The following is a 24,671-nucleotide window of genomic DNA, read 5'->3' as shown; positions in this document are numbered from 1 at the left end:
TTAAAACAATCTTTCGAGCCAAATGATATTGGGGAGCGTTCCAAATGACAAGAAATACTTCGGCGTAGGCAACAACAACAACAGCAACAACAAAAATTTGTTTTTGATGTATTTTTCCTTTTCTTCTTCTTCTCCGTCTACCAATCAGGTTAGGTGGCGGTTGCCACCACATCACAGTAAGGGCATAGCAGACAAACTTGTACAATTCCCCTCCCCCACAACACATTTGTGCTTGCAAAATAAATAGGCAAGCGAAGAAAAAAAATTTTGATTAAAAAAAAAAGGGAGGAGAAAACATGAAAAATTATGATTTTTTTTTTTTTTGTTTCTGTAATGTTTTGAAATCGAGGCTAATGCGTTCTTGCCTGCACCAATTGCGTGATCGTGATTTTCATCTAGTTTACTAGTAACAACACACACACACACACAGGTATAGTCTTGTTTGTACAAGGCACCACACACGCACACACTTTGGCTCTGGTTTACACACGCCCCACCTCCTTTTGTTGTTGGATGTTTCTTTTTGTTTTAAAAACGAAGAGATCAAAGATGTTTAGAGATAGAAGAGGGAAAAAAAAGTAGGGGGAGAGAAGAAAACACAGAGAGGGAGTACAAGTTTTCGTTGTGTGTTGGCATCATGCAAAAGAATGAGTGTGTGAATGTGTACAGTTCATTTTTTTTATTTGGCTATCACGCAGCGTTTTCCCCTGTCGGAGGAAGCGGATCCGAAGTGATCTGCGTCTGATCCCGTTTGACTGTGGAACACCTAATAATTAATTTTTTGTTTTTATACATCTTGGTCGGAATAAATATAAATTGATCAAAACTTACGTGGCGTAATAAGAGACATCACGATCCTTATCGGCGGATAATTGGTTGAGCGTCTCATCCAGCGATTCCCGGTACGGACTATCCGATCCAGAAAAAAACTCTGTTCAAAAATTAAGTTTTAAAATTTTTAATTTACTTTAATTAATTTAAAAAAAATTTCCCGATACCGTGATATTTCAGCTGGAAATTGATGACTCTGGCCAGGACCAGCCGGACATTGGGTACGCGGTCTTGTTTGAGGGCCAGCAGAGGTGCGAGAAGCAGTTTGGCAAACTCTTCAAGAGGCAACGCGCGGTCCGTCACCAGCTGGTTACAGATGTTGACGTAACTCTGGCGTAGCATCCATCGGTTGCCGGAACAGAAACGAGTCGTTAGATCGGCCAGAAGTGGAGTGAGCATCGATTCGGCGTCCTCGGCCCAGCTGTTCTCAGACACCTGCTTCATTATTTGACTAACCTAGAGAGAACGATAACATTTTCATTTGTAATGTTAAATACTATAAATCAATCAGACTTACGAGTGTGAAGGCAGGAAGACGGACGGCGGCGACCCGATCGGACGCCAGTGTTAGGGCTAGAGGCAAGATAGATTGAGCGCTGTCGGCGGGTGAAAAGAGACCGACTACGGACTGTAGTTGGAGGGCTAACTCTTGACGGAAGCGCCAGTTCTGTTCGTTATCTAGCTTGAGGAAGTCGGCCAAGCGCGGTAGATAACTGCGTCGTTCCCTTTCGGGCAACAGGCGGAGAAAATCGCTCAAGTGCTTCAACACTCCGATGCGTACCTCGTCCAGATCTTTAATGAAACCGTCAAAGACGGGCAGCAGATCCTGCGTCACTACTTCTTGGCCTAAAATGGCCCCAATCTCGTGAATGCTCGAAGCCAGAGTCCGGCGTACCTTCCACTGCATGTCCGACGCCAGCGTGGTGTAAAGGTCGCGTAGCAACGGCCAGTGCTCTTTGCCCAGGGTGCAGACGACGGCCGGCAAACTGTAGGCGCAGTGGCGGGTGATTTCGGCGTCGACCGTTTCGACATAATAAGGATCCGTCATTTGGAGGTAATAGTCCATCAGACTCTGGGGCACAACCGATTGACTGAGAGAAATTGAAGAGCGCATTGAAGACGATCCGTAGGGACTGTAGGGTCGAGAGCGGGACGTGTCCAGGACAACACCTCCGCTCATGCTGCCACCATCGGAACGCCGTCGGGGTGAATAGTACGGGCAAAATGAATTCGAATAGACGGTGGTGGGTAAATCATTATTGCTCTTGACGTAGGCGGGTGGTAAAAGATTGGGTTGAAAGAGAGAAGATGACGACATGACTGTCGCCAAAGAGGTAGTAATACTAGAAGAGAGAAGTGTCGGCTGGATATCACTGGTAGGTTTCGAATCGCCAGATAAATCGTTTGGCGTTGATGCTGTGGTGTCACCATTTTCTTTGCTAACGGCAACGGGACCTCCCAACAATTCCTGACAGGCAACTCTCCTCAAGTCAAAGGCGTGAACGGGTTCTGGAACGAGTTCGTTGGATGGAGCGGGTGCCGGTTGAGCCTCGCCACGTCCAAGTTCAACGCGAGCCATTAAATCTTCTAGGGCTTTCTCAACGCTATCCGAGACGGACTCTTTGTTTTCTTCGGGCTGCTGATCTGCGTTCGTTTCGCTGGTCAAATTCAATTGGGGTAGAGGATCTCTCCAGAAATAAAATGAGTTAAAATCCGATTGATCCATCGATGATTCCGATTCGGCTGGTTCGACGGGCGCTGCTGACGGCGATGATGTCGATTCGTTCTCGGTTTCCATTCGTGAGAAGGTCGAAATGAAAGGTCCGAGAGCCTGGAAGGCAGCCATTCGAACCCAACGCGACTCGTCCTGCAGGAGGTTGACGAAGAGGCTACCCAAATCGTTGCGTCTTTTCGTTGCAGAGACAACACGGGATAGGCTCATGAACACTTCGGCGCAGGCTTTGCGCACGCCCCACAGCTCGTCCTGGCACAGCGCGTAAAACTTGTCCAACTAAAACAAAAGTACCAAAAGAAAGGGAACATTACATCCTTTTCCGACAGAGACAAATGGATCACAAGAATTTGAAATACACATACCAGTGTGGACTCGGTGACCTCTTGACCGACGACGGCACAAAACTCTCCAAAATTGGCGGCGCAGATCTTTCGGACGTGGAAGAGGCCATCAGCCGACAAAGCGGCGAATCGTTCAAGGAAAACACGACGCGACAAATCACCGCCCAGCAACGGGGCCATTCGGCACATCAACTTTTTCGGCCGTGCGAAAACAATCACAAATGTTAGACACAAACAAACAATAGATGCAAAATCGATACATTCACACAGGTAAAATAGCAAAAAGGTATGCGAAGCAACAAGTCGAGCGTAGCGCTCATCAAAGCTGGCTGTGATACGAGTATGACAAAACACACACCACAACCACTCTGACAAGCTAATACACCCGACACGAGTCTCGTTTGTAAAAACCCACAAAACAATGGACAACAATGAAGCGCTTTCTATTCTTCCGGTAGACTTTTTATTATTGGGCTAAATGTTCCGCTCATCAAAGCTGGCTGTGATATGAAACGCTGAATGAATGGGGACACACGACAGCCACTTTGCGAGCGGCACAATGTTAGCATTTGTTTTTGCTTGTTTTGAAAGTATTGTTTATATTCCAGCAGCTCCGCGCATCTAGAATGGCTGTGATATGAACATTTCCAAAAGCAACACACCACAGCCATTCCGACGAACGGCGCGAATGTCGGATCTCTCCGCATTTCCTGGCGATGGAATAAAAAAAAAAAACTAACTGGAACAACAAAAAGAGAAAGGATGAATGAGACTCGATTCCCGGCTCGTCAAAGCTGGCTGTGATATGACTTGACGTTTCGTGGTTAGCGAAAGTGTTTTTAGACAGCATTTCCCAGTCGACTCTGACGGCCCGAAATCAGTTTGTTGTTGATCTGTGTGCAACACAATGACTAAACATCGAAGAAAGAAGAAAGAGCGCGACATGAACGACAAAGTAGTGAGAGGTGTGGAACTGCCACGCCAACATCTCACTACCCATGTCTTTCATGCCGACGCCTTTCACGGATTTGCGCGGCAATTGGAAACAACAAGAAAAACGCAACAAACAAAATTAACAAAAACAACTTACAGCTGCGGCTTCTGTGCGGAAATCGTCGTGGGCGTCGGCATTGGTCAGCATCAACAACAGGGGGCACACTTGATCTTCGACGTCGTTGTGGGCCACCAATTCTTGTTCCAGAAGCACCAAAAGAGCCGCTTGAGCAGTTTTACGCACCTAATGTTTTTTTTGGTGTCTTTAAATTAACGGCCCTTTTGAAAACAAGAAAATTAGAAACGTACCTGATTGTTGACGTCTGTGAGGTATCGGACGACCAGAGGAAGTAGAAACGATGGCACCAAATGCATCCATTGATGTTCATCTTTTTCCTCGTGGCAATACATGGCCACGTGGGGCACCTGCTCCATCAGCTCAGCCCGCACCGAAGGTTCTAGAAAGATACAATTTTTTGTTTAGTTTAAAGTCTACTCGATTTTTTCCCTCCATTTTCTACACTCATCAGTGTTAACGAACTTCCGCTCATCGAGTAGACACATCTTTTTCTTGGTGAAGATGGAGGGAGAGTCACGTCAAAGACGTAACCCTTTTCCGCTTGGGTAGAGACGGTGGAAAAGGAGGGGGGGGGAGAGGCCGGAATAGCTTCAAGACGCAAAAGATAATGAGAACATGAAAAAGGAAAAAGAAGAAGAGTCTAAGCAACTCATTGGCAGACTCGGTTGATGGATGAACGCTGTTCAGAAGGGAGAAGGGGGTGTTTGTGGCGCACGTGCGAAGCCCTAACAACAAGCCGCACGCGCCATCAAAGATGCGAACCATTGCTCCCCTCAACCCCCTTTTTTAAAACGATGACTAGAACTTTTTTTTTTCACGACACCTCCACTTTTTAAAATGGCTGGTGAAACTCGTAAAAACAGCTGGTAAGTTCAAAAAGATGTTTCCTTCCCCAAGCTTTTGAATAATAAAAACTCGAATTATGGATTTTGGGCGGGAATGGCGGGCGCGGGGGGGGGGTTAAGTGACGTACTACCAAACCTCAGATGATGACATTGGGCTCTTGAGTAGCCACCGGAACCCATCGGAGAGTGCGGAAGGAGATACGACGGAAGAGGAGAAGAGAAGTTTTTTGAGGTGTGACGCAAGCGAGCGCGGGAGCGATACTAAAACACTCTGCGATCCCTGCCCACTAATTTTACTCCGGGACAAGAAAAGAAACTCCTCCTCAAAAGATGTGTGTGTGTGTCTTACTATACTATCTATCTATATAGTTAGAGGTGGTAGCAGCCACTAGGCAAGTTCGAGCTCAAGTTATTCCTTACTCACCCCACCTCCTCCTTTTTTTTTTCCCAATCTCGGGTATTTTTTAATTAGCATCAGTGGGCCGCATCCGTCTTCTTCTCTCGACGCGACAACTGCTGCTGCGTATTCCACATAGTCTAATCAACTCTTCCTAGACATACATACACAGTGTGTCTGTATCTCTTCTCAACGCAAAGAATGAGGACTTGAAAAAAAAAAATAAGGGACGAAATTGGACCAATGAGGAAGCAAAACTCAAAAAAACTGGACTTGGGGAGGAGCTTCGAAACACACACTACTACGACGTTACTATATCCTAGCGTACAAACATAGTTGGCAAGCAGCAGCAGCATCCAATTCCGGAATAGGCAACACACACACACACACAAGACGTTAGCCAATCCATCTCTTTGCAGCCGGGCGGGAGGGTTCCAGCCCGCCCGTTCTCCTGGTGTTTTCTTTTTCTATAAATAAGAATAGTCACCCTCTCTCTATCCTATTGCCTTCTAAAAACCGAAAAGTCACAAAACTCTTGTGTTTCGAAACCAACCCGAGATTTTTGACACGAAACGCGTGCGCGCCGACGACGAAAAAGAAATGCTAACTACACTCTGGAACCCATCCATCAACGGGCGCCTCTTGTCTTTCTTTCCCTTCCAGAACCAATCGCATGGCCCGCATTGTTGTTATGATAATGATGATTATTTTCGTCGCACACTGTCATACCTGAATCTTCGCCCAGGCGCGATATGATGGCCAGCACTCTGCGTAGGTCATGATGAACATCGGGAACCGGAATCGAGCGCAGCGTTTCCAAAATCACCCGCGCCACCAGCTCTCTGCATATAAATATAGAAATCAGGAAAATTATTGAGTCATTCCTCCTCTTTTTTTTCTTATTTTAAATTTACTATTGGCTCAAACTTCGTTTTGGCAGTCCAATGCAAAAGTGTCTAATGTCTACACCAGGTGGCACTCTCTACACCATGATTTTGAAAATAAAAATAATAATCCTAGCGGAGTGCAAAAGAAAGCAACCCTAGTTGGATATAGGCCCATTAAAAATGAAATTTTTTAAATTAAATAAATCAAAATCACGCAATTGTTCCATTTCTAAATTTAAACTTAAAAAAAAAATGATCAATTTATGCGCTCGTTTGTTCGGCTGACGGCAATGGATCCTACTACGGATTGAGTTTCTGCAGCTAATAGGTTTACCTTCGACGTGCTCAATTTCTATTGGATCAACTACAACGACAATGTTTAAGTACTACTGGTTCAACTTTCCAGTGTTGACACTATTTCTACTGAATAGATTTTTTTTTACCTTTGACCGTTTGCTTGATACCGACAAGAGAGGGGGGGAATAGGGAGGTAAAAGTATTGATTTTTTTCAGCAGAAGCCCTCGGGCGAAAATAGGGTGTTTTTTTTTATCCTACCCCATAGATGCCCGAGGGCCCCTCGTTTTTCAACCCTAGTCTCATCATTTGAAACGAATCGCTTTCTTTTCTCCCTCCCCCCTCACTCGTTTTTTATTTCAAAAATTTTCACCATGTTGTTTGTTGCTGAAAAAAGAGGTGATGGATCACCCTAGAACATCCCTCTCACCCCTCTCTACAAAACATTTTCTAGCCCCCCTAGTTGCGGGACACGATCACCGCCAGATGGTCTCGTGAAAACGAAAGAAAAAAAAGGGGGCCCCGCATCCTTCCACCCCCTCAAGCAGATGACAAGAGAGGGGGGGAGTAGAAAATCGACACTTGAAAAACATTGGGCGACTACATTATTGGTGAATTACAAAATAATGTTTTCGATACACTTTGGCAAGCGATCGAACAATTATTTTCTTCAACAAATAAATAATCAGCAACAACAAAAAATCGTGAATTAATTTTAATACGTTTACGCGAACGATGTGCATGAAAAAGAATTTAGTTTTGAAGAAGTGCACGCGGGCGCGCCAGAACTCATGATGGAGTCGGCGGCCATTTTGTAAGCTCTTTTTCATCGAGTCTACAAAATGGCGGCCACGCGCTGCGCCAGTACCAACAGAGTTCTCTCTTTTTTTCTCAAGGAGGGGAACAAAAATTCAGTCAATGGAGAGAAAATGATTTAATTGAGGCTTTCCGATCGATTCACATGTTTTAATCACAATCATTATTCTCAATTAACCATCATTAAATTCCATCGTTTGGGATTTTAACCAAACTAATAGTCGGTTGTTTTCCTCTTCATTCCCCCCCCCTCCCTGTTGCAAAATTTCTTTTCAACTTCAAAATTCAATGCACTCGCTTTTTGTTCTCTGGTGAATAGAACGTAACAAAATAGTTTTTAAGAAAACCCGTGGGAAAAGCGTAAGTGAACCGTACATGTCATCCTATGGTCAAGAAAACGCAAACCATTGTCAGGTAAACTAACAAACACAAGAACCATACAAGATGACGATTGCATAAGATTTTTTTTTCTAGTGTAAGAAAACAATGGAGTGGTCAGGGTCTAGGGGGCCCTAAAAAAAATCCTCTAGCAGATGATGGATGCTGTGTGTCTTTTGAAATCGGAGCTTGGAAGATGAGGGGAGCGGTGAGAAATGCGAATGTTGTTGGGGAAACGAAAGAAAGACGGGTGAGAACGAAAACTTCTTGTTTTTCCACCCCTCCTCGTGAAGCGAGGTCCAATGAAGAACTTTGAAGAAAAAAAAGAGGCAAGGGACGCATGGGTGGTGGTAAGCCTATGGAACGAAGAATGCTTCAGCTGCTGCTGCCGAGGGTTCATTTTAGAAAATGCCTCTCCCCCTCTCTCTCTGCCGCGTTCACAGGAATGTGCCCATGGCTAACAGCTTCCTCTCTCGCATACATAAAAAAAAGTAAGAAGAAAAAAACGAAGACGAGGGCCACATATATCCAACCAGAGATAAGCACACGCATTCTTGCGACCTCAAGATGGCCGCTATGTGCCAGAATTTTTTCGAACAAGAAAAATTAAAAACGATTGAATATCGGAACCACGACACGAAAGGCTTCGTCATGTTTTTTAACATTTTTTTTTTTCAAACAAGAATAGGAAACCGTGGAATATTTGACTTCCGGTCTTGCACCTTCAGGCGTGTTTGCTTCCCCCCTTAAGCGCGCGCCATTTTCTTTTTTCTTTCAAGGCGGGGAGGGAGAGACGCGGAAGAACTTCTTCCTGTTTGTGTAGTGCTCGTGTTACCGACACCGGAAAGAATATATATTTCGCATCCCCCCTTAAAATGAATTTTTAAAAAAGATCCCACCTGAAAAACAATTTCTAAAACTGGGACATACACATTTGAATGGCGTTTTTTTTTCTTCTCAGGATGGTCATGATTTCGAAACACGCCGATTAACAAGTATTTATTTATGGTTAGAAACAGAAGAAGAACGGATCAATCCAGCTCTTTTTTTTTAGTGGAAAAACACGAAGAGATATCTAAAACAAGCTAGGAGGCTGTGGGTGGTTCAGGAATGCAGTAGAACATGAACCCTGTGGGCAAAGAGGCGGAGTGTAGAGTCGAAAAAGAGAGGAAAAAAATAAATATATAAGAAAAAAAAAAGAAGGGTTTCTAAAAAACCTAAAGAGAGAGAAAAGGAATTTCTCCATCGGACACACAACCGAGAAACCCTAACCGATGACGCCTTATATGGTGGAAATGGGGGGAAAGAAGGAACACACATTTTCTGTTTTAAAACGAAGTTTCTCTCCATTTTATAAGGGCCCATTCACAATTACGTGCTACAGAATGTTAAAGATCATCAGCAAAAGACGACCATGTCAACACGCGAGTGATCACGTGAGAGCGCCATTGCGCAAGGCCAGTGTGGAAAATGCAAGAGGGGCAGGGTATAAATCAATACCATTCACGATGACGTCACACAGTCCGACGCCACTCACCCCCCCCCCCACACTCTCACGAGAAAATGAAGGGGGGAGAGACCTGAGTCATCGTCAAAACAAACGCCAGCATGGAGAGCAAGAGAAAAGGCATCAACTCTTACCATCATTAAAAAAGGTTGGGAGGCGTCGGGCGGGGTACACACTAAGTCCAGTCAATCAAGTAGCGCCATCAGGAGGGGGGTTGGGTGCAACGAGCCATTCCTACGACGACGTACCCCAAAGGCCTACAACGACGACGAAACCAACATGGCAGCTGAACGTGTGTGTGTGTATGTGCAGGGGTGGGAAAAGCCTCATCCTAACGAAAAGAGGAGCAGATGGCTCTTCAACACACACGTACACGAGGGGGGGAAGGGACGCGCTTCCGGTCTTGAACTCCCCCTCGTCCAAAAGTTGTGGGTTTCACCCCAATGGTGTACATTCGCGTCCTCTTCCATAGCGTCTCCCTCTTCTTCTTCTTCCAATTGTTTCGTGTGTGTAATCGTACGTTTTTCTTCGAACACACGACGATCAAAAAACGTGGTTCTAAAATGTTGTTTCAACTCACTGCGAAAACGATGCTTCTTCAAGTCTAAACACGACGACGACACAGATTTCGTAGAGTTGTGCAAAGCAGAGGGTTGTGTGTACTAGGGGTAAGCAAAACGAAAAAAGGGGGGAGGGAAAAAAAGCAGACGCGATGTGCGCGCGGGACTCTCGGCTGTTGTCTGCAGTTCAAAACGTCTCCAACCACACACACAGCCGAAAATGTACGACGTAGTGACCGCCAGGGGGGTTGAAAACACGCCGCCGATACACACACACACGCACACAAACGAGAGAGACAGAAAAAAAGTCAGTCTGTGGGGTGGGCAGGAGAACGTGTTCTGCCTGTGTGCTTGCGTATCTAAGGTTTTCTAGGGGTGGTTTGAGCTGGCTCCGCCCCATCTAGGGTGGGAGATAAGGTGGCCAATCAGGTTCCACATGAGAAAAAAATTGCCCCATGGCTATTGGTTCAGAAACAGCGGCCATTCCATCGCCTACAAAAGAGGGTGGCCAAGAGGGTGGATGAGGAGAGAGACATTCTCGTTCGCCAGTTGTCCACCAAGAGGCGCTCTCTCTACGCCTTTGGGCATTATTTCACCCTCCTATACACACACATATTTTTGAATGGCGTCCCTTCGGCCGTTTTTCTTTCTCCTTTTTCAGATCGCCCATTTTTTTTATTTTTCTTCTCAATTTTTGGCGCCAACATTCTTCAATGTTCGAGGTTGTGCTTCCGGTGTAGAGTTCGATCGGCGCACCATCTCGTGGAAAGAGTTTGCGGACTAGGATTGGAAGTAGTGACCTTCTTGTGAGCGACGACGCATCAGAAAAGAGGCTCAAAAAAGAATTGAGGCCAAGGGCGTGGACGCTATGCCTCAACGAAAACTGAACTCAATTCGAGCACGCCGAAAATTTCAAAATTTTGCACAAACCAACGATGTCTAAGCCAGCCATTTTGTTTCCACCAAATCCTACTGCCCAATATAATGGGCAAGAAATTCAAATTTCAGAAAATTTCGATTCTCTCCCTTTCTTTTTCCCCATCAATCGATTTTTTCCCGCCAAAAGACCTCTAGAAATGACGCAGTTTTATACAGAAAAGCTTTAGGGCAAAGGAGCGAAGATCTGTGCTTTTTACTACGCCACAACACTAGTGGCACTATTAAGGCGTCGTGTAACTACGCACGCAACGATCAGGCCTTCCACTACGATTAGATCATTAGTCCTATTGTCAAATTGTCACAACATGGAAATGTACAGGTGTGGCGCTTCAGGGCGGCAGGTGCAAGTTTTTTTTTTTATCTCAATGCTGTGATTAATCAGTAACAGAAACTCGATGACTTTGAATACTTGACATTATCAGTTGCGTAACCGTCCACGCAATGCCCCTTTTTATACAATGTCACAAAATCACGAACGTTGTACGCTTTAGACCTAGGACTACTACGTTGAGCCGTTTTTTTCAGTGACGGCCATATTGAATCAGTGATAGGAAAAATAACTTGTGCATAGTTTAACTATTGAATGAAGAATTTTGGCCATAAAAAATGGCCGGAACTCAGGGTCGTAGGCTTTCGTTCAAGAGAAAGAAAGCAAAAACGAGTTATGGGAATCTCGAGAAAACAGGGCCCTCCACAACTAGTAGCCTTCAGCTTTTACATACATTTTTTTTTTCTTTTTGTGAACCAATGGAATAATAGGACAACTGACCTGTTGAAAGCGTTGCCATTCTCCAGACATGCTTCCATCTCCGTGATAGAGACGGATTCACGGCCGTTTGAACTCCTTTCATCTTCAGAAGAATCGCCATCATCGTCTGCAAGTTAAAATTTTACCGAGAAATCAGTCAGATTGAAGAGATAGTAACTTTAAAAATAATATATACAGGTAAGTTGGGACGGGAAAGACATTTATTACTCTGCTTAAATTGACTTGATTAGTTTCGGAGAATGAATGAATTATTTTCTTGCAATGTAACATTTTCTGTACATTTGAAAGGGAAGGACAAAAGAGCTCATTACTTTGTTCTAAATAAGAAAATACCACAAAAGTTTTCAACTAACGTTAAATGTTGGGGGAGAAATCGGTCGGAAAAACATTCCAACGACCTTTTTTTTTTTAACGACGTCAAGAATTTAAGGATGAGAAAAAGCGAGAAGAAGAAGAAAAAAAAACGAAATCTTTTTTGGATAGAGAGTGAGGAATGTTTGTTACCAGTGAAATGATGGCGCGGGTCTTGTGTGTGTAACACAATGCGGCCGAGGCCTGGCATTTCTTTTTTGGCGCCAACACTCACTAGCCCTAACAAGGTTCCTGTTACGAACCTTTTCGGCCTCTTTTTCCCCAAACTTTTCTCCCTCCATTCAAACACACAAATATAGAGATAAGATTTTACAGAAAAATGGAAAAGCCACTTGAACCGTGAAAAAAACAGGGCATGCCGTTTTTTTCTTCTTTTCTCAAGGCATAGTGTGCTTGATACACTGTTGTCATGAAGATTGAAGTCGCACCACTACCGCAAAAATCGAACCACATGCCACCCAAAAAGATTGATAATTTCACTAAAAGGCAAGATCGTTTTTTTTACCTTGTTGCGATGAGTTGGAGTCCTCGTCTTCCTCTTCTTCCGTCTCCTCCGGTGGCGAGGACGAAGGTGGATCATCTGACAATGACAAGAAAGATCAAAATCAACACGCTGTCTATAGCCGCGCACACGCACACACACAACCACGCCAAACACTTTAGAGACAATCTCTCTACTGTTGTAATCGCCTCGACCGTGTAGCATTCAAAGCCATCAAAGTCGTTGCAAAATGAATGTAAAAAGCTTTTTACTTAGAAATCGAACAATACGAATAGTAATGATAAGAAAAACACAGGAATGGCCAACAACTATCAAAGATGATCAAGGAAAAAATGAAATTTGACAGTCTGAAACAGCCAACTAACCCGCCATGATGGGAGCACCAGTACAGACTAAAAACGAGCTTCAATCCTCTGCCGATAGGCGTCGTTTACGTTGCTGCCTCCTTTTTTCTCAGCCTTCTTCTCAATGCCGTTCTCCCAAGCACATAAAACAAATGGACACTCTGTTTAAGCAAACGTTTTGTAGAGAACTGGTTTGAACGAACTGTTTAAACAACAATCGAGAACAAAGTCATCATTCAACCACCAATATCAGACAAAACCATTTTGGCGAAGCAAAGCATCAGATCACTAGCATTTCCATTCAGCACGATGGGGAAATTTTTACGGTGGTTTCACACGTTTGACAGAAAGCCATCAACTGAGCGTTTTCGAATATTAAAAGCGCAAGGTGGCAGCACGTTATGGGGGGGAATAATGTGCGTGCCTGGAAACGAATTTATTCAAAATTATAAGAAATTTTTTTAAAAAGTTTCGCAAACGTAATAGAATTCAGTTTGATTTAAAATAAAATAGCTGTGTAGCAAGAAAAGTCGCCTTTATGGGAAAGAAAAAAGTTTTTCCAAAGTTGTATAACACTAATTTTACTTTTTACCGCTAGATGGTTGCCGACATGCAGACGATTACGTGGGCCTAAAACCCAAAATACACCAGATCAACTGAAAACTATAATTGGAGCTTTTCTTGATATTCTGCCTGCTTTTGGAGAAAATGTCCAACAGGCAACTTCGTAAAATTCATGGCGGAAAGGATGGGCTATCGACGTTGGCCACTAGCCTTTTATTAGAAGAAGAAGAAATTGAAGATGCACCTTCCATCAGAAATGTCAACGGAAACCGGAAAAAGAAGTCTGCTGTCAATATGTTCGATTTAGTATGTAAACTAGCTTTTTTCTTTTCTTGCAGTATGACAATTCACGACTAATTGCACGATATTTTAGTTGCATGAAGGTGAAGATTCTGAGAGAGAAAGTGCTGAAGAAGTACCATCTTATGATGAATCAGAGGAAGACACACCACATATTGTGCAAACCGGAACTAAGCCAAAAAAAAAGTCTAAAAAGAAGAAGAAGCAAAATGTGCAACTGGAGGAAGATGGTGAAGAACTGGATGATGAGTTTCTGGTTAATGAAGCACCTTCAAATGGCCATGGACTACCAGTCTGTAAACCATCTCCTGCTAAAAATGTGCTCATGCTAGAGCAGAAAAACCTAAATTCTGATAATGAATTGAAAAAGATTTTTGGAAGTAGAGTTGTAGTGTCTGCACAAAAAAAGAAAGCCAGAGGAAGAGCTTATGTAAAATCAACATGGTTAATCAATGCCAAGGACAACTGGTCTCAAATACGAAAAACAGGTTGGTTGTTCGTTTTGATTTCATCACCTGCAAAATGTTTTAATTTCTTTTTTGTCCCATTAGGTCTCTCTATGAGCTTGGATCACACCAAGGATGGTTGTTTCTACTTTAAATATGAACATAACAAAGAGTACCGACAAGTGCAGTTTGATTTCTGGGAAGCCGTTAGCTCCCTAAATCCCGCCAACATAGTGGCTCTGGTTAATATGCATCCATACCATATTGACTCGTTGATTCAGCTTTCTGATATTTGTCGAATGAGTGAGGACCCGCAAATGGCAACCGAACTAATTGAACGAGCCTTGTACATTCTCGAAAGTGCTTTTCACCCCTCTTTTAATTTGGCTTCCGGAAATTGTCGCCTTGAGTACAAACAACAGGAAAACAGGTAACGACTACCAACTTATTATCTTTCTCGTCAAATCAACGCTTTTATTATTTTTAAGGGCGTTATTCTTGGCCATATTCAAACATCTGGTTTCCATCGGCCTGCGTGGCTGCTACCGAACAGCTTTGGAATTTTGCAAACTGCTCTATACGTTAGATTTGGACTCCGACCCTTTAGCTGTTATTCTGATGATGGACTTTTACGCCATTAAAGCTGGCGAATATTTGTGGTTTATTGACTTCTTTGGAGCATTCGAATCCAAAAAGAACCTTTCTCAGCTTCCCAACATGGCTTTCGGCATTGCTGTGGCACATTTTTATAATTCGAAAACCGACCCGAAAAGCCTTGCGCTTGCAGATGATTTCCTTAAACAGGCTCTGTTAATGTTTCCAGGCGTATTGGTACCTTTGTTGGATAAGTGTTCCATACAAGCTAACAGTAGGGTTATCAAACATGAATACTTTTCACCAGCAATACCGTTTAGGTATGTAAACTATAACATAAAACATTAACATTCAACATTTTATGAAATAAAACCTTTTATTATTTGCCATTAGCCATTCGCCGTCGTTAAACAATTTAATTCAACTTTACGTTGGACGATCGTTTCATCTCTGGAAGGATGCCGAACTGCTCCCTTGGGTACTACTGTGATTACCATTTTTATGATTCGTTTATTGATCAAATGACCTTTTGAAAAACAATAGCTAGAACGAAACGCCAACAACTGCTTAAATGAGGTCGATCGCCAGCCGTCTATCGCCCAAGATTTTGAGGAAAAGCGTAAAAAACGTTATCAGGGAACGCCGAGAAATATATACCGTCATATTCTTCTGTCAGATATCAAGGATGCCACAGCCACGCTACCCCAGGTTCATAAAAAAATCAAATAGGCCTTGTTACTCATCTGAATAAGCAACACAATTGTAATTTATTCATTGTATTAAAAAAAAAACAGGAATTGGCAGAGTTGGGTGCGGTCATGTCTTTTGATCCGTTACCTCCTGTAGAATCGGTGTCGAGCTACACAAGACCAAACCGAAGTACCACCAACGTTACAGCTGCCAGTCAATTAGAAGGAGGCTTGATCAGTTCCTTTTTTCGCTCGTTGCTGCCCGGCTTTAATCCACAAGAAGTTGTTAATAATCAGCAAGCTGTTCAACGACAGCCTGCAAGGTATTACCTTAATATTACTTACACATCTAAATGCTTTAGGTCCATATTTTACATGATGCCAGGCCTCCCCGAGCCAATGTGGAATTACAAGAGGAAGATGAAATAGCTGCAGAGGGTGCCGGTGCCAATTTACAACAGAGCGTCGCCACTCTAGTTGCAGCCATGCGTGATTTGCTTAGCAACATCCAACTTCCCGATCTTCCATTCAACGATTCGAATGATGACGAAGAGGATCATTCTGACTAATGGCAGTTTTTCTGTACCATACGTTCTTGTTATATTATTCTTATTTTTACAATGGGATGGAAGAAACACACGTTTCCTTGTTATATTCTGTGAAATAAGATCAACGTAGTTAGTAGATATTTGATTCTTAAGTGGGTCGCATCGCGTTCATATATGTCCTATAAATTTAAACTAGACCAGGCGTTTTTAGCCAGGAAGTCGGACATATTTGAAATATTAACGCCCAGGATTTCACTATGCCGTTGCGCCTATATGTTAGCCTACATCACCTGAGAAAAAACCGAACGATAATGGCTTTGTTCTAGTTTAAATTAATAACTGAACCGAAGTCGTGTTTGTGTCTTTGGGCTAGTAGTAAAATGTTAACGACCCGTTGCCTAGTCGACCAATTTCCGTTGTATGCGCGAAACACCTACAGCTGGCACGACTCTCACTCGAGCAGACCTGTTTGATCAGGGAAGTGAAAAATGAGGTATAACAATAAAAACCTTTCGGTCGTTTGGCGTAGCCGAAATTGTGGACATTGCTTAGCAAGTTCCGGGAGAGAGTGGACGTGTTTGGTAGTCAGTGCTGGAAATCGAATTCTTCTGCATAAGTTTCTTGATTACAGAAATGTACAAGTCTTTGGTTGTATCTGCACTGCTGTGCTTCAGCATCGTCGCCACTGCCGAGGTAAACATCTGGCATAGTTTTTTGTGTAAATGTCGTTATTTGAATTAATCGAATTTTGCGAGGTATCTGTCTAATAACTTCTGCCAACGGTGCACGCCCTACAGTTAAATTATTCCCGAAAGCAAAGAACAAAAAAGCAAACAAAAGAGTGTAGAAGGGCTACAGGGAAAGGCAAGGCTCCCAAGGTCATACTCCTTCCTCCTAGAAATAATAAATGCACAATGACATTGAAAAACTACCTTGACGATAGAATGTCTAGAAGTGGTGGAAATTGTAAAATTAGTTTGAAGAATTTCATCAATCTCAGACGCATTCCTTAACGGCGAAAAAAACCCAAAAATATTTCTTTCACAGAACATCTCAGAATTTTTGGTTTGTTTCCCCTCCATTCCAGCCGATGGAATTTCCGTCGCCACATAGCTCAATTTATCTAGTTGTCATTTTAGGAATCTAAATTTCTGTCGTGACCACGGTGATAATGTTTTGATGTTTCACTAGATTGGAAATGGTGGACGAACGAACATGGACGTCTACTACGAATCTCTCTGCCCCGACAGCCGTAATTTCCTGGTGAATCAATTAGCCCCTCAGTGGAAGACTCTTTCGACCTTTGTCAATTTGAGATTGATTCCCTTTGGCAAAGCTAGCGTACGTTGCTCCGTTATTTTCATACAATAACCCCAGATGTTGGTGTTAACGACCTGATTGTTGGTTTGCAGTTCACACGGAGTTCGTCGGGTGTTGGATGGTCGTTCAGTTGCCAACATGGCTCCGCCGAATGCAATGGTAACATCCTTCACGCCTGTGGTATCAAGTACAGCAAAGATTCGACTCAGGTATACCGTAAAAACTTGTTATCTCTTTGAAAAGAGCCAATTAAATGCAATTTCAACACACGAAAACAGGCTTTGAGCTTTGCATCATGCCTCATGAGAGCACCTACATCTGGTGCTCAGGTATGCTACTAATTTTTTTTTCTTACCTGTAATTAAATTAGAATAATTATTTTTATTGTTTCAATAGTGCGCTGAACTATCCGGCATGGATTTTACTCCTATTGACGCATGTCACAAGAGCGTGGAAGGTCAAGATTTGGTCCAAGCTCATGGAGTGGAGACTTTAAGTCTACAGCCGACTTTGACGTTTGTTCCCTGGGTGGTGTACGACAAGGTGAAATCTAGTGCATTTAATTTCAAAAGGAACAATCTAAAATTTAGAAAATTAAAACTTATAACAGGTTTTTGACGATTCTAAGCAATGGAGCAGTCTTTCTAATGTCAGAAGCGTTGCTTGCACACACAGCGGGTTCAGTGCACCTGCCTGCCTTTCGAATGGTCTCTAGGTAAATCTCTTTGCTAGATCATTGCTTTCTCTGGTTCAAATCTGTATTCTGGTTTTCTTCCAAAAGTATACAACCTCAGTACAGTGTACTGAAGTGTATTAGCTTCTTTCCGTTATAGCATTCGCAATTGGAGTTTATGTCGTTAATAAAACTTGTTTTTGCTCCGATCCAAATCTTTTGGAAACAGTACGCAATTTCACTATAGTTTCTAATTTCCTTTTCTGTTTCATCTAGTAAGCTGTTTATTACATATTCAGGTGCACGTTAGGGAATTTAAAGCTACACCATTCTGTATATGAAAAGTGCATTTTAGTACGATTAAGTCTATTGGTAAAATTTCTGTACGTATGGTGGAATAATAGCTACATATACCTGATCTTTTGTGTATAAAACGTCACAAATAGGCTACGATGAGGTTTACTCAAACCTTTTTGAATTATGCACCATTACTGAGCTATTACGAACAGGGCGGGCAAGTCAGCATGATTGCCATAAAAAAAACGAAAGAATAGATCACTCATTTTTCTTTTCTTGTTAGTTCGTTGTATAGGGCCCGACCCATGTTACTTCATGGAGATGAATCACTTTTCACTGTGCTAACTACACAACTGTTGGAAGCCAAACTGGTGATGAAAAAAACATTCTTCGTAACATGCCCAAGAAAAAACGAATGCATACATTATACAACAAGAAAATAAATTTGCATAGTTTATCGGGACTTTCTTTATTCTCACTATAGGGTACATGTGCCGCCATTGCCGACAAACTTAAAAAAACTAAAACTGCAAACAGGAATTTCAGGATGTCTAGTTATTTTCATTGAAATTTCTCTCCTAAATTTTGATGGACTTCTGACGGCACAGGGGTTCTGCACTTTCCATCGAAAGTGTCTAATCACCTTTGAAATGAGATGACTTGCACAAAACGAAACAAAGTCGCAAGTCCAGACACAACAATGACATTGGTTTTTGAACGAAATATTGAGTGATAAGTCTCGGTCACAATTCCTTTTAAACTAATATGAACGCTAGAACAATGGAGACTTTCTTTGTCGATCGATTTCCTACAGAAACCTGAATCGCCTATTGCCCAAGAAAATGAAAGAAACCCAACCGTTCCGTCTTTTGTCCCAAACACGGGAGTCCATCACCTGTGTTTATAAACTCGCTTCCGTACGCAGTAGACTGCCTTTGTCATCTTCACTGGTTTTTGATGGTTTCACAACACGTTTCCCAAATTCGATTTGGTTTTCCCCATTCTGAAAACAGGTTGTCCTTACTTTTCCTCTTGATTGTCGTGTTTACTCGAGGCAAATTTACCTTTACAGCCCGAAGTGCGGACGGTAAGATATATTTTACCATCCATTATTTACCTTTAATTTACATATTTTATATAACCTGTTATTATAATTTCGTTACAATTAGTCGCACATTGTCAAAATGAAAAAAGCAGCAAGTTCACAGGGAACTGCGATAGGAACAAAGGTCAGGAATGGAGTACATTGCTCCTAATGCTGATATACAAATGCGTATCAATACGTTATCTAATAGTATATTAAGACTGTCTGTTCAATACATACCTTTGTCGCCGTTCGAAAACGAACCCAACGAATTCAGTTGTTTTCAGTTCTACCAAATTTTAAAAGAGAAAATGTTTTCAACGCTGGCTATTGGATTCGTACTGATATGTGCCATTCACGGTGCCCCTCAGGTAATTTTTAAAATATTTTTCTTTTAAATGCGTTGTTACGCGCCAGTAGATCCCACACTTAATAGTAAGAAAAAGGCGTGAATTTTTAGCGCTAGCGGTTATTTTGTTGGTGTCATAGAGTTTTATGAACAGTTCAAAACATGCAGGAGATTGTCGTACAGCTTTACCAATATGCAAAGTTGTTGAGTCAGCGATCCCAAAAATGGTCAGTGAGTAACGCCCGTTACAAACTGCGTGTTGTGTCTTATCCTAGTTTTTTATATTTTACATTAGGTTAAGCAATCATCAACAAACATTCTCTTATGACTTACATACGCAGCGAGAGTTGTTTAATCATATTTTTGTGGGACTTCACGAATGATGAATTCCGTGTTGAAGCGTGACGTGATAGTAGTTTATTGTGTTTTATGTACACTTTCTTCTTTATAATATCGATTTCTTTTCAGTTGACTTGCTCATTAATCCCGTTCTGTCCTTGACCGAATTTATCTATGTCTCTATTCATGCTCGATACATTAAGTGTGTTCAACCCATACAATAAACATGCTCGCTAATCATATGCCAATTAATATTTGGTATAATGGCCGTACATGTCTTGCAAGGTGTTAAACAAGATTTCTTATCTTTCTAAATGAATGAAGCCGAAAGTGGATGAAAGAATGACATTGGATGTATATTATGAATCGCTTTGCCCGGACAGCCGCAATTTCCTTGTGACGCAGTTGAATCCAAACTGGCCAACTCTTTCCACTTTCACCGATTTAAGATTGGTTCCGTTCGGAAAGGCTACAGTAATTACAATTAAAACTATTTAACGGCAATTACTGACTCCTTCGTGTTCAGTTTGTTTCGAATGCGGAAGGCGGATGGAATTTTGAATGCCAACATGGGCCAGGTACAAGTGTTTTAAACTTTTCAAATATTTATACGTTGTAAGTTAACGTTATTGATAGCGGAATGTACGGGTAACATTCTCCACGCGTGCGGGATCAAGTACAGCCCTTCAGTTACTCAGGTAAATCGATCCATTTAGAAATTATTAGTAACACGTATGGAAATTACTGCATCAAAATTTAAACAGGCTTTGAATTTCACTACTTGCCTTATGGATGCACCTACTGCTGGTCCATCGGTTCGTTTGATTTTTAACGATACCGCACGATAATTTTTTTTACGGGTGTGGTAAAGAAAATTGGTTTCGTTTAATAGTGCGCTGAATCGGCTGGCTTGGATTACACGCCGATCGATGCTTGCCAAAATAGCGTTGAGGGACAAAATTTAGTTCACGATTACGGTGTAGAAACCTTGAACCTTGATCCAACATTGTCTTTTGTTCCGTGGTTGATCTACAACAAGGTAATGAAAGTCACGATTTATTGTATTTTTTGTGCCAAGTGTGTTTACATATTTAATTCTGGAATTCATCAAAGGTGTGGAATGAATCGAATCAGTGGGAAAGTCTCACCAACTTGACGGGAGTTGCTTGTAATAACGCTCCCGCTAATACCCTGGCTTGTTTGGTTTAGCTACCCGCATATTCATTACGTCATCCCCTACTATGAGCCAATTTGTTACTTAAGATTATAGAAAAAAATCCCCCCATGCGTCAACAATATGGAAATTTTTTTCTATCTAATTCTTACGTAAAATTTATGCAAATAAATTTCGACTTGATGAATTTGAACTATATTTTATGTTAGCGAATGCCCTGTATCATCCATCATTAGATAACACTCTTTTGTGCGGGATTTTTTCTGATGACACACTTGGCTATTTTTTAACATAATTTTATTTGGGCTGCAAAATGAAATCCTACACTTCAATTTATCTAAAAAGTGTCTAACATGTTAGCAAAAAAAAAAAATAGCAAACATGAAAACAGTCGGGTCATGCAGTACATCTAAAACACGAAAATGCAACTCACGCTACGTAATTGAATTGCAATCAAAACATCCTTGTTGTACAGATTGCAATAACACGTTATCTTAAATTTCCCTCTACAACAGAAACCCTTTTCATTAAACTCTAATCTGTTCAAACCTAATGACAATGCGCTTATTCTTTTCAATAAAGTTTTGTGATAAAGGACAACCTTATACATAATATTTTGGTCGTGTAATTTGTGGTTCTTTTTCAAGGCCTCGTACTTATACCACACGAGTATTTTTTCTTTTTCTACTATTTGCGTAATTGCTGCAATTTTGTCTGCCTCGTGCTGGTATTGACAACATATGAGTCACACATTTCACTTTCATTCGCTCCCGTGTCACGACTGAATTGCAATATGAAGCACCGCCCGCAGTGCTGGCGAAACGAATTATGAGTGCGGGCCATTGGCGATGAAGCAGCCCGGAAACGCGGTTCGTCATTGAACCGGAACAACTAATGCCTGTGTACGTAATTTTCTTTGCTAGAAAACCCTTCGGGAGAAAAGGGTTCGTTTACGCGTCTTCCACATCCTGCCGACAAGTTCGGTCGTTGCGTCATTCAAATATCTCGGTCCCAAAACGACCGGTGTGTTTTTTTTCAGCTGTAACAGGAAAGCTTGTGGTGAATTTTCTATAGTTTTCACAATGAATCAATTTTTCTAAGTTAATAAGAAGCACAAATAAAACGATTTCATCATACTTTGTTAATGATTCACGCTTTCTCATATGCTATCATCAAAAGAGAGAAATAAATTCGGATCACGTTGCTGATTCGGATCCGCACGGTTGGTAACCTTAAGCGTTGGATAGTTGGTCTCAACATTTCTACAGAAAGAAAAAACCAATGAAGAGCCAAGGTGGCACGTCAATCGTGACAGTTGCAAACAACGCAAAAAAGTGAAAGCGAAACGTTCTACTGCATAAAAAGAAAATAACTTTAGCAATTTCTTTTAATTATTTGTTTTATTTTCATTTTTAAAAAAAGGAAACGGTTGGAACACTTGTCAACATCTGCTCATTCACGAACATCTAAACATGGGTCCATGGGAGGGGGAAATCATTAGAATTTCATCCGCATCAAAATTCACGAGATATGTATGAGAGCCGTGTCACAAAAGAAAAGAAGAACGATTATAGCTACAAAAAAAAAACACGAGACTGACAAAACAAAATTGAAAGGCACGCAATGTTTGAGCGCAAAAGAATTCTCAACAAAAAAAATGGTAGGGAAATGAAAAAAACACAAATTATGATTATTTTTTGGAGAGTCCCTAAAACGAATTGTGAGGAATGTTGTCATGCGGAGATACAATAGGTTGATAATCTCTACAAGATAGACACGGGAGTCGTAAAACCACAGAAACAAACAAGTGGGAGCAACAAAAAAAAATAAGAAATAGTGAGCGGGATATTTCCATTCTATATAGTATATGATACATGGTGATGAATATTTGATCCAGTGAGAAGGGAAAACAGCAGAAGAAACATGATTCGCCAATGTCACAATCGAAACACACGCCTCCCGCAATCGTTTGGCACCACGTACAACACGCACACACGCAATAGAACAAAGATGAAAGGAAGACAAATTAAAACAAACCAAAAGAAAAGCCTAGATGAGCGAGAAAAAATGAATGAAACTGAATGAACAAAACAAAAAAAATGGAGTGAATTAAATACAACATCGACCGGGAAGGAGACTTATCGGGGGAGATCAGAAGACTCTTCGGCTGACCGACTTTTACCGTTGGTCTTGTGAACAGTGACGCCATCCGTTCGTTTCTCAAACTCGACGTCGGCATTGCTCATACCTCCCGATCCATAAGATTTGCTCTTCATCCGCTTCCAGATCATTAAAGCCACACAGAAGAGCAGGATACCGCCCAAACCGAACATTGAGTAAGAGATTCCCGCTCGGGCCGCCTCCGGCATCTCGGCCACCAACTTTAGTTTCTGATTCACTTCTTCCGGTAATTTATCGATTCCCTATTAAAAATAAAAATTGGTTGAAAAAAAAAAGAAGCCTCCATAGAAAATGTTGTTGAAATTTTACACTTACAGTTTCGAACCAAAAGAGCGGGAATGCCATTTCACGAAGTCCAACCACCTGTTTGATGTCGTCTACCTTTGATAGCATGAGATTAATCTGCATCCGGGCTTTGGCCATCATGGCGATAGTCAATTTCTTTAGAAAAAATTGGCAAGACAAAAACAAAAATCAGTTGTAGAAAAAATAAGCCAAGAAATTTTCACAGAAAAAAAAACATACCGGCTGAAAGTCTATGAAAAAGCCGTGGCGGTTTGGATCGGGAGATAATCCTTCTACATCTTCAAGGAGTTTCGGATCTCCGTGAAGGAAATGGGGCCAGGAAATTGCCATGGGGGCGCCGAATTTGCACGAGCTTATGTTGAATAGCCCTCGAGTACCGCAATTACCATCACGTTCCATCGTGCCAGGTGGACAAAAACAAGCGTTATCGGGATTTGTGGCCGGCGTGTCCAATGTGTTGGTTGGAGGTCCGAAACGGTAACCTTGGGAGGTTACAAACAAATGAGATGTCGAAAGAAAAAAAAAACCAACGCAACCAAGCATGACGCTTAAAAAATTGTTCATTCGTGTTTCTTTTCTTTTAAATGACGCGGTTGAGAAAGAAAACGTAACTGACCAGCGACTCCGTTGTGAACGACGTCCTTGTAATAGACGAGTGGTAGGCTGCGGCACAATTCGGGATTGAACATGTGGATGGTGGTGTTGGGTGTCAAGTCTGGCGGATACGCCGTTCCATCAGTACCGACGATACGGTTACAATTGTCCGCTTGCCAAAACGGCAACTTGGTTATTCCGTTCCAATTATCAATAGCGGCGTAGTTGGCCATCGACTTGGCGCCAGTAGAAATCGTGAAAACTCCGTCAGCCGCTGAACCATTTTTCTGTAGTAGAAAATAACGTACCACTTGTCATCAACCGTTTGTCTCTTTAAAAACAAAATGTATGTTGATGATAATGTGTAAACATACACCAACAAAGAGGCCAAATAGATCGTGGGGCACGACGTTCTCGGGCGGCATCACATCCTTGGCCAACTTGAAGAGGCTGTCGTTGTATCCCCACATGAGATCCCGAACGGAGCGGACGGTGAAGGTCTCCTGATTGAGGACGCCTAGCATGGAGCCGAGAGCTAGGCGAGTCAACTTAACGGCGTACTTCATCTGATCCGCTGCAGACTGGCACCACAAAGGCACGGCGATAAACGAAAGGTTTTTTTA

At 42.1% G+C, this 24,671-nt stretch overlaps 5 protein-coding genes across 10 annotated transcripts in view; 3 read left to right on the top strand and 2 right to left on the bottom strand.

Moving 5' to 3' along the window:
- The window catches only part of LOC130690820 (scavenger receptor class B member 1-like), a 96,086-nt gene that overhangs the window by 67,112 nt on the left and 4,303 nt on the right, over positions 1–24,671 (bottom strand). For 2 of the 3 annotated variants that reach the window (XM_057513685.2, XM_059496409.1), the window contains 5 exons: positions 24,423–24,629; positions 24,071–24,335; positions 23,674–23,936; positions 23,464–23,589; positions 22,349–23,390 (listed from right to left, as the gene is read on the bottom strand). In XM_057513685.2, the coding sequence (XP_057369668.1) occupies positions 23,106–23,390; positions 23,464–23,589; positions 23,674–23,936; positions 24,071–24,335; positions 24,423–24,629 (1,146 nt within the window). In that variant the 3' untranslated portion in view covers positions 22,349–23,105. Of the gene's footprint in view, positions 1–22,348; positions 23,391–23,463; positions 23,590–23,673; positions 23,937–24,070; positions 24,336–24,422; positions 24,630–24,671 lie in introns of those variants that run through there. The other variant, XM_059496408.1, reaches the window with a different exon arrangement.
- On the bottom strand, positions 276–12,947 carry LOC130690844 (serine/threonine-protein phosphatase 4 regulatory subunit 1-like). Of its 2 annotated transcripts, XM_057513711.2 has the most exons (11): positions 12,612–12,947; positions 12,250–12,324; positions 11,373–11,478; positions 5,951–6,063; positions 4,210–4,358; positions 3,998–4,144; positions 2,929–3,099; positions 1,349–2,842; positions 999–1,287; positions 832–931; positions 276–766 (listed from the first exon to the last, which is right to left on the bottom strand). In XM_057513711.2, the coding sequence occupies exons 1-11, from the start codon at positions 12,616–12,618 to the stop codon at positions 691–693; spliced, it is 2,727 nt and encodes a 908-aa protein (XP_057369694.1). In that variant the 5' UTR covers positions 12,619–12,947; the 3' UTR covers positions 276–690. The 2 variants fall into 2 exon arrangements, with proteins under 2 accessions (XP_057369694.1, XP_059352388.1); XM_059496405.1 differs by lacking the exons at positions 11,373–11,478; positions 12,250–12,324; positions 12,612–12,947 and adding an exon at positions 9,239–9,869.
- LOC130690845 (ribosome quality control complex subunit TCF25-like) lies at positions 13,200–15,818 on the top strand. Its single transcript, XM_059496406.1, has 8 exons — positions 13,200–13,460; positions 13,528–13,942; positions 14,006–14,330; positions 14,389–14,814; positions 14,888–14,972; positions 15,038–15,202; positions 15,289–15,506; positions 15,569–15,818. The coding sequence occupies exons 1-8, from the start codon at positions 13,299–13,301 to the stop codon at positions 15,750–15,752; spliced, it is 1,980 nt and encodes a 659-aa protein (XP_059352389.1). The 5' UTR covers positions 13,200–13,298; the 3' UTR covers positions 15,753–15,818.
- LOC132088201 (GILT-like protein 1) lies at positions 16,262–18,484 on the top strand. Of its 3 annotated transcripts, none has more exons than XM_059496456.1 (7): positions 16,262–16,424; positions 16,923–17,072; positions 17,144–17,260; positions 17,330–17,380; positions 17,448–17,594; positions 17,662–17,766; positions 18,305–18,484. In XM_059496456.1, the coding sequence occupies exons 1-6, from the start codon at positions 16,365–16,367 to the stop codon at positions 17,764–17,766; spliced, it is 630 nt and encodes a 209-aa protein (XP_059352439.1). In that variant the 5' UTR covers positions 16,262–16,364; the 3' UTR covers positions 18,305–18,484. The 3 variants fall into 3 exon arrangements, with proteins under 3 accessions (XP_059352439.1, XP_059352437.1, XP_059352440.1); XM_059496454.1 differs by having other exon boundaries at positions 17,662–17,768; positions 18,320–18,484; XM_059496457.1 differs by lacking the exon at positions 18,305–18,484 and adding an exon at positions 17,851–17,933.
- Positions 19,361–21,117, top strand: LOC130690838 (GILT-like protein 1). The gene is made up of 7 exons (XM_057513704.2): positions 19,361–19,476; positions 20,118–20,267; positions 20,320–20,371; positions 20,430–20,491; positions 20,558–20,608; positions 20,686–20,832; positions 20,907–21,117. The coding sequence occupies exons 1-7, from the start codon at positions 19,417–19,419 to the stop codon at positions 21,000–21,002; spliced, it is 618 nt and encodes a 205-aa protein (XP_057369687.1). The 5' UTR covers positions 19,361–19,416; the 3' UTR covers positions 21,003–21,117.

Source organism: Daphnia carinata, chromosome 1 (genome assembly GCF_022539665.2).
Source record: "Daphnia carinata strain CSIRO-1 chromosome 1, CSIRO_AGI_Dcar_HiC_V3, whole genome shotgun sequence".
Taxonomy (NCBI): domain Eukaryota; kingdom Metazoa; phylum Arthropoda; class Branchiopoda; order Diplostraca; family Daphniidae; genus Daphnia; species Daphnia carinata.
Note: the sequence above shows the minus strand (reverse complement) of the source record. Positions and strands in the feature narration are given on the sequence as shown.